Genomic DNA, 9,719 nt, shown 5'->3' with positions numbered 1-9,719 from the left:
TAGATTTAGTCAATGCAATGATTAATCTTGTTTTGGATCAATGTGTTTCAAGTGTTGTCAGCATTTTGAAAAATTACTTGCCGCCCCAAAAACATTAACTGCATTAAGTAATATAATAAAAAATATTGTTCAATCTGTTTTTCCTGTTCTTATATAAATCCTGGGGCAAAATTAATGGTGACATATTGTTTAAATTGTGGAAATAGTTAAACATAACATTATTCCATTACAGAAATTAAAATGAAACATGTTGCACCAGTCTATCTTTCTAACCAATTCTGCAAAAGCCAGTATAATTTCCCCAATTAATTCTGTTCCAGAATCTATTTACATACATATAAGTGTTTTCCTTCATTGCACATCTGCAACAACAGACTATAAATTACTATTAACTTGACATAATTGAAGCTGTGACACAGAAGTAATTGCAGATAAAAGGCTTTAAATGCAAGTATCTGTCATATTTATCAGAACTATTTTACCTAAATTTTAGTGTGTAAAAAAGCGTAGAACAAACTATGACTGAGAGTTCACCTGAATGCTCTAGCATTTCCACGTTAATCCAGGGCCATTTCCTTTCATTTTCATGTCTGCTCATCTTAAAAAGGAGAGCAGTTTTGTAAAAGTTTACCATTTCTGCAATATCTTATCTGATTAAGAGACTAGGAACCATCCCTCAAATTTCCCACCTCACTATTCCATCCCCTTTCTCTCCTTTTTCAGCAATGGTAGCACTATATCTAGGGTTGCCATAAGCGAAGACCTCCAAACCTGGAAAAATGTAGGACAACATATCAAAATGTAGGACTTTAAAGTCCTACATTTTGATATGTAGGCCTCGCCGGGGCCCGGGAGAGAGCGTCTCTGCGGCCGGAGCTCTGACCGCAGAGAGCCCTCCCAGGCCTCAGCGAGGCCTTGCAGGACCCCGCGGACGGAGCTCTGACCCTGGAGCCGCCTCCAAGGCCTCGCCGGGACCTGGGAGGGAGCGTCTCTGCGGCCGGAGCTCCGACCGCGGAGAGCCCTCCCAGGCCTCAGCGAGGCCTTGCAGGACCCCGCGGCCACAAAGAAGGCACACGCGGGGGTGGAGGTGGCCGCGGGTGGGGCAGTCCCGGTTTTGGCACGAAACCGGACCGGGCCGGCACTGCCAAAAGTGGGATTGCCCCGCCTACAGGCGGGATATGGCATCCCTAACTATATCTATATCAGGTTTAGTGCTAACTAGTTAGCCTTAAATCACTGAGTGAAAGCTAGCAGTTGTTTCTTTGAATATTTTTTTTGGCAGGGGGGAGTTTTATGTATGTGTATTTCAGCATTAAAGTGCACAAAGACATACTTTTAAAAGAACACAACTCAACTGAAAAGGAGGGTGAATCTGAGTGGAAAGTAGGAATGCACAAACCCAAGGAGGAAAGAAGAGATAAACACATTTTTGGAAAATCCCAGTGTCAACCAGAAACAAGAAATTGAGGGAAATGTACTTATAACCACAAAGCATCAGTACAGTGTATTCAGTAGAACTTTGGGTCACTTTAGCATAGAGCAGCAGATACATCAAGAGATGCCAAAACAGCATCAACATGACCCATTAAACTGACTGCTTACTATCAGCAGGTAAGCAACACAGCTTTAAAGAAAAATGTTCAGCAGCATTGATCTGTCACATAACATAAAGGGCCATGTGACAATGTAAGCAAACCACTTGAGTACACAGTACACAGAAATTGCATATTAAAACTGGGATAGAATCTGAAAGCTATGTCAAAAGTGTACATGAAAAGCAATGTTTGAGGCAAAAGAGCAAGCAAACGTTTGTAACAGATTTGATTTCGTAACATGCCAAAAAGGCACTAAAAAGAAACAAAGTACATGACATCTGATTTCACAACAGAAAAGAACAGAACTAAGCAGTTTCAGTTTCAACACCCACATATGAATCAACTTCAGTCCAAAATACACATATACACCTGAAAAATTGGTCATTTTAATATGCTGAGGCCATGAACGTAATTTGGTTTTTTGAAAAATAAATAAGTTACAAACCCCTTAAAATGAAAACTTACTGTTAAACACATTCAAATCTGATAGCAAGGCTATCCGTTATCAATATGTACAATATGTCTGCATATTGTTTTCATCTAACTGCACACTGAAGCATGCTGGCATGTTCCTTTAAAACCAGTTTGAAGATCTGCTTTCTATTCCTTTCAAAAGAACTAATACAAATAAGCAATTTGGTCCTAGTCATATATTTTTTGTTGTTTGCGTAACTTAATTCCCTTTTTGGCTTCATCTCTTCATCCATGGACCAGGATCTAAAAAGCAGCTTTAGGTATGCTCCTAGACTTTAGGAATGTCCAGTGGGACTTTTTTTAAAGTTATGCTGAATTGTAGACATCATCATGCCCATGATCTGCCCACACAATACCCAATCTAGAGTTTTCTCATGTTCCAACTTGATCCTACATGTGGCATGGTGACTTGTTGAACATCACAAACAGGGATCCTTTGGCCCCCTAATACAACTCTTTGGATCCTGGCCATAGCTTCTCTTGTGTTATAAAAGGGAATTATTTCTACAGAACCATGGTCATTGGATAAAAGTGGTCCCCATCGGTACTTTAGAAAACTAACCGGCATGTTCAGCACACACATGCATTTCTGTGATATATAACCACTTTCACAAAAGTATACCTTGTTGATCAGACCCTGGAAAAATAACTTTCAGGGACTACAATTCCCAGAAACCCACACCAGTCTGGCCACTGGATTCTGATAATCATATGAATATATTTTTCCAGGGTCTATTCTTGTTAGCTTGAATTACTGGCTTCAGAAACAAAAGAGGTTGGGCTTACACCATACATACGGTTTAGCATTACTCTGGATATTTAGAATTGTGTTTAGCTACACGCAAAACTTTCCTGAGTCTCTATTATATGATATTTAATTATATAAGGGCGCCTACAGAATAACTGTAACTCCCTGTATCAATTTTACAACAGCAACAAAAATACTATTATCCTGGCTATGTTTCTTTTGAAAAAAGTCCAGTTTCAAGTTGAGAATCATGGAGGAAAAACATGAGAAGAACTGGAAGCTGTGAGTTACATTTTAAAAATTGTTTTAATTGTTCTTTAGCATAGTAATGGCACTTGGTTATTCTGAATATGATAGACTTTAATCAATCTAAAAATAATCTTTTGTGTTTCTATTCCTCTCAACTTTCCTCCTCGTTGTAATGCACACAAAATGCCAGCGGAGGGGACACATCTGTTATTTACATCTGTTTCTTACAATTAATAACCTGCACAATTCCAGGTCAATGTATAACAAGGGATAAAAGGGCACAACACCCTCATTTGCTTCTTATGTATATACAAGACCATCCAAAAACATGATGAATACTTTCCATTAGAATAAGAAATACAATTTAAAGCAGTGATCTACAGCACAAATGCCAAATATTGCTCACACACCAGTCACATGCATTCAAGAGTAGGCTCAACGTTATGGGTCCCCAGATGAGTAGAGCAGGGGGAGAGAATGTCTCTAACCCGCCCCCACACCCATTACATTAGCTGGATGCAATAACGGCAGCTGCAATGGATTAATCAAAATAGGCAGTGAAGTGTTATTCTTCTGAGAGAGAGAGGGAGACCGCCAAAAATACCACTGTTTGGGCAATGACTTAATGTCAATTCTGTTGCCTCAAGGTTTCCAGCTGCCTGTCTCTGGCAAATCATGCTGGAGAATGTTCTGTCTTTACTGCAGGTTTCCGAGCCTATTCTGTGATTCTGTTAAGTCACGCTACAGCATGCAGACTGAAAATCCCCTCACACAAGATACACCTATTCTTGTTCATTTCAAACGTCATAGACTTACAAAACATAACTTTCTTTTCAAAGGTGCAATATTGAGCACTAATTGTTTTGGGTTGTATAGTAGAGTCCATATGCCTATTTTCTACTTCTTGGTTTTTAGAAAACATAATTCATCTTTCAAAGTCTTAGCACATAGGCAGAGCAACCCTGTATCCTGGAGGGGGAAGACATGTTACAATAGATATGGCTACAACGCCATTAAAAGTGCTTTGTAACCGACACTGCCTATTTCACTGCCCACTCTCTCTACAGGGCAGGGGGGGACAACTTGATCATACATATCTCTGAGTTGCTGAACATTAAGCTTTTTTGGGGGAAAGTGGAGGATGGTAGCAAAGGACTACTCTCATTTTTACATCAAAGTGCATTTAGCCACCAGGAGCAATGACAACACCCCCTCCCTCAGAATTGATTGCACTAACTCAGAGGCCCAAGGTCCTACCAGAATCTCTGAGGCACTCCTGGTTCCAAGAGACAAAAAATAAAGTCACAATCCAGTAGTCTTTGCAGAACCATAGATTGAGAAAACTAACCCGTTTCTATTTCTCAAAAATAGCAAAAGCTTCATTTTCATAGGGATCACATTCACCATTTCCTCCGATCTTCTCAAGACTCACAGTGTTGAAATGGGACTGATCAGCCTACAATGGATTGCACATCACCCAAGGAGAAAGGAAGGCATGGAAAAGGCATAAAGTACATTTTATACTGCTTCACAACCACATTTATCGGGGCCGGGGGCGGGGGGGGGGAGGAGGAGGGGAGGAGAAGGAGGTTTTATTGCTGTTTCAGTACAAAATATAGTATGATATCTAAAATGAAATGAACAAGATCACAAAAGCCAGGATTTTCACACTATAGGAAGATGGCTGCAGGTGTTGCTCAAAGAACTGGATAAAGGTGAGAAAGGATAGGAAGGACAACAAAGTTAAACCTGGGATATCAGTTGCATATTGAAACTTGGGGATCGGGACTGCTTGGTCAGAGGAGCCCCCACTGAGAGGTCATCTTTCCCATTTCCAGCTTGGCCTAAGCGGTCCTCCTGTAGACTGATGGTTGAAAACCGATTAGTGTTGCCAGCCGCCAAGTTAGTAACACCATTACCACCAACATTGGAACCTGCCTGACTGCCATTCACATAGTCAAATGATTTTGTGGAAGAAGCACTAGCAGTCCGGATCAGGCTCACGCTATTGGCTTTTGGCACCACTTGCCCAGCAGGCAGGCTCAAGTGTTTCTTTGTAGGAGTCATTTCAACTGTGTCCATACTGAGGTCGATTGACTGGTGCAGATACTGCTTACGGACAGATTCTCGGGGGCTTTCAATGGATTTGGTAGCTGACACAATCTCTTTCTCCTTGGCTGCACGTCCACTTGCTCCTTTTCTTAAGCTCCCTCTCTGTGATGTGGATGAAGGTTTGGTCCCAACTGGCTGGCTGCTCAGGGATGCCCCAGAAGAAAATCCTTCATCGGCATCATTAAGGTTCACAGATTCTTCTCTACCATTCATACCCTCAGCATCTATAAAAAATCAGAAGAAATCAGACTCAGAAATTAAACCCATTATGGTGCCGATTTTCAACATTTTAAAGATCATTAACCATTTCAACAAACCTTTGTTTAACATATCATTAACCTCCATTACAACAAATCTTTGTTTAACCTTATTTTGGGGTTGCAGAGTTTTTATTTTACTAAAACTGCCATACACTGCGGTCCTAAGGAGAAGTGAATTCCAGTTTAATGGGACTTACTCCCTACCAAACATGCTTAGGACTGTGGCCACAAAGCCCTAGACCATATCAATTTAACAGAAACAAATTACTTTATGTCAAACTGGAAATTAGCTTAAGTTACTACTTACAACTCAAGAAACACTATAGGTTACAGAAAGGTGCAATTTTACACATACGTACTTACTAGGACATTAGCAATTTTGAGGAAACATGTTAAGGATTGCTTACTTTTGTGAAACTAAGTCTTACTGAAAATATTCCTTTTCAAAATTTAGATACTAAAGCTCAAACTAGAGATTAAACTGAATGTGATACAGAATTTTATGTGTCTATTTTTTTCTTCTAAACTGCAGCTTTGGCTGAGACCAGTCAGAATTGGGAGTGAAGCATTTGGGGAGAAGGAGAAAGAGCATAACTCTTTGCATCCCCACCCCACCCCATGGTCTCAATGAAAACAGGTATTAACTCCGGGGGGGGAGCAAATTTTGTTGGCAATGATCTCAGGATTTGCAATTTAAAAAAAATTAGACACATTAATGAACTGCAATTACGTATGTACTACATGCCCTCAAGTATTGCTACCAGTATGATAACTTTACCTAAACATGAAAGATTCTTTATGTAATATTTCTGACTTACTATAAGAATTATCTTAGGATTTTTAAAAAATTAATGACACAAGAGTCTCATTTGGCAAACTGCTTTTGAAACTGCAGTGTGTAAAAGATGGAAGTACATAATCAGCTTCAGATGGATAATGGAAGATTCCAATCATATTCTGATAGCCTCTGCTTCTCTCTCTTCATACTAGGAATATACATGCATCTTCCTAAAGCAGTCCCTCATTGTAATGGTACCTGCTGTGTGAAATGTCACTGGAAAGACTTCCCTGTAACTACAGCTAAACACAGGGACCATACCTTTTGAAAACCACTGGGGCTGATTTGCCCCAATAATGTGGACAATCTCCATGTCAATATCACATCTATTTGAAATACAGAGCAGCAGCACAATGTCTCATATTGCATTCTGTGACAATCCATGTGGTAAAGAGTTTTCAGTCATTAATGTTATAATGTGAAACTGACAACACATGGAAGCATTTTTAGTACCAACTTCAATTAGGAATATTAGGAGTGCTGCCTCTTGTAGCATCAGGAAGAAAGGGCTGTCACTAGCTGATAGCTGCATATGTAACACTCAACTAGTTTGACTGTCTTCCAACCCACAATGTGGAAATTGTTCTAACCTAATTCATTTTCTTGTTTATGCAACCCTCTGTTTTGTTAAGTAACTTCTAATTCAATTTATCCTGCCTTTCATCTCTCAAAAATCTCCAGAAAAAAGGATTGTAACAGTGGGAGACTTAAGAAATTAGAATTAAATTCAACACACAATTTGTACATTGAATTTTTTTTACTCATTTCTATACAATATTAATTTGTCTGGGGTTAAGTTGTTTGTTAATCTTTTTAAATGTTACACAATACATCCTTGGGGGAAAAAACACCATATAACAAAAAGAGCACTTTAGAAACACTTAATTTTTTATACAATGCTTCCTGATATATCAGAAAAGACATTTTAAAAAAGAAACCGCTCTGCTCATGGTATTCTTCACACCCCCAAAAGGAAAAAGCCATTTAATACATACCTAGGACAGAATACTCTGAAAGCAAAAGGACCCTTTTATCAGATGTAGCATTTTATATTATTTTATTAGGCCATCATGCAAAGCTAGATGATAGTGCGCTTGAGCTGAACAGCAGCAGCTACTGCTGTCACCACCAACACCACCTCTCTCAACCCTTTCTTATTCTAATGGAGAGCACATGGAATAGCCAACTAAAACGCCAAATTTTCCATCTGTACAACTGCACTCTGTTGAAATTCACAGATATGTGGTATGAAACTGCAAGATGGCAAATCTAACACCATCTTTGTGAAAGGTATCCACTCCACTTGGAGAAAAGAGTCAGAGAGGCTCAGTGTGAATATTTAGGATGCTACCACCATGCAGAAGCCCAGGCAGCTCAGCAGTGCTCAAGGGTACAAGATGGACAAGGCAGCATGCAAGGTAATACCTTTCAAGCCAGATCCTACACACTCCAGTAAGGTTTGGACAATCTTTGCTTAAATTATTATTTAAAACTCACAGAATTCAGTTTATTAACAAGCACTCCCCTACTGTATTTCAGGCCTTAAAACAAAACAAGACTGGTCGGAAACACACTGCAAAAATAATCCAGTTGAGTAGTAACTGCCCTGGCTCAATGCTAGGAAATTCTGGGAACTGTAGATTTGTGAGACATCTAGCCTTCTCTGTCAGAGAGTTCTGGCACCGCGATAAACTACAGTTCCCAGGATTCCCTAGCACTGAGGCAGGACAATTAAAGCGTTCTTAAATAGGATTATTTCTGTAATGTGTTTTGGACCACTGTTGGGAAAGATAAACAAAACGAGAAACATCCATTTTCTTTACCAAAACCCTAACAGGCAAGAAAACTTACGTCATATAATAAGGGAAACGAAAAGCAAAAGTAAACAGCTAACTTCCTCTCCTTGTGTAATATTAACTTATTTTCTCTGAAAACTACTAATGAAGCTCAAATTGGTCCCAATATCTACTGTGAGACAAACACTAACTAATGTACACACCAGTCCTTACAGACATTTTATTTATTCCCAAAAGATGTGCCATTATAAATGTACTTCAGGCTAATTTGCAGAATAGTCATACAAAACCAACACAGAATATTTCACAAAAATGTTAAGATTCACATCTATTATACTTGATGATTAAAAGCACTGAAAAAATGGAACAACAAAAATCAAGAGTAGCTAAGAGAAATAATTTTGTCCCATCCTGTTGTTTTACAGTGTCTGAACAAGAGTATTTAACAGTTTTCTGCAAAGTGAACATCTCTAATACAATAATAAAAAATGAAATTGCGTTATTAATATAGACGGGCAGGTGAGTTCAAGCCAATACCAATCTTTTTTTTTATCCCACAATATCACAGGGAGAGACAGCTTTGTTCAGATGGAATATAAACTTAATTTTCAGTGTTCTTTCTTTCTTTCTTCGTTTACAACTATTCTCCTGTATTCTTCATTTAATCTGCCCAGTATCCATGACAGGATGATGCATACTCCAAAGAAATGGGCATATGGTATAATATTTAAAGTTACTATAGTTTTTAAAACTTAAGTACTAAAGAAAGAGAGTGCTATAGCACTTAAGCAACCATTTTTCAAAAAAGGATTTTTAGCGTGTGAGGATTTCACAGAATCCTTCTGGCCATGCACATGCAATGTTTAGTTAGTACAACAAAATAAGACCAGTTGGAAGAAATAGAGAAAAGTTCCAGTCGGAGCTCATTTACTGAGCATGCTCACACTCCCTCTGCACCAACAGTACTTCTGAAAACTTTGTGCTTCCATAATTTTCCACTGACCCCTGGGCTCTTGACTCTCCTGCTGCTACAAAATCTGATTACACATTATTATTATTATTATTATTATTATTATTATTATTATTATTATTTTATATCCCGCCTTTCTCCCAACTCAAGGCGGTGTAATGAGTTCATCTGTAAAATAATATTAACTCTACTAGATATTAGTCTCCTTAGAGTAACTGAAGCATGTGCAGTATATACTTTGCAAATATTATGCTAGCAGTGCCAAAAGACTGCACCAAAGAGAGAACTGATTTGGAAGATATGAGGAATAGCAAAATATATTATCATAATTGTACAGCAAATTAAATACCTCTACACTACCACTACAGGGACTTTAGACTAATTACATGCACTACATAAAAAAAGAATCTCTCAGTAAAGAGGACAAGCTAACAAATCATCTAAATCAGGGGTAGGCAACCTGCGGCCCGCGGGCCGGATGCGGCCCGGCAAGGCCTTGGGACCGGCCCCAGCCCGGTCCTGCCGCCGATTGCTGCCGGGGCCTTTGGGGGGCAATTGTCTATAGAAGCCTCAGAAACATGCATTTATATTAACATTTTTTTAAAAAATCAGCAAATTTTTTCGCGTGTCCTCCATTTTTTTAAAAAAAGTGTCTTCCATTTGAAAATGTTGTCCTA

The 9,719-nt window shown here is 38.9% G+C and overlaps 1 protein-coding gene across 6 annotated transcripts in view; it reads right to left on the bottom strand.

The window, feature by feature from the left end:
* Nucleotides 1-930: 930 nt before the first annotated feature.
* HYCC2 (hyccin PI4KA lipid kinase complex subunit 2) overlaps nt 931-9,719 on the bottom strand; it is a 53,247-nt gene continuing 44,458 nt past the window's right edge. For all 6 annotated transcript variants that reach the window (XM_089519429.1, XM_089519433.1, XM_089519427.1 and 3 more), the window contains one exon: nt 931-5,402. In XM_089519429.1, coding sequence (XP_089375555.1) covers nt 4,810-5,402 — 593 coding nt within the window. In that variant the 3' untranslated portion in view covers nt 931-4,809. The remainder of the gene's footprint in view (nt 5,403-9,719) is intronic.

The sequence above is a fragment of the Sceloporus occidentalis genome, unplaced genomic scaffold, assembly GCF_023333645.1.
Source record: "Sceloporus occidentalis isolate IW3139 unplaced genomic scaffold, rSceOcc1.0.p SCAF_4, whole genome shotgun sequence".
In the NCBI taxonomy this organism is placed as follows: Eukaryota; Metazoa; Chordata; class Lepidosauria; order Squamata; family Phrynosomatidae; genus Sceloporus; species Sceloporus occidentalis.
The sequence above is the reverse complement of the archived record's forward strand: the minus strand, read 5'-3'. Positions and strand labels throughout refer to the sequence as shown.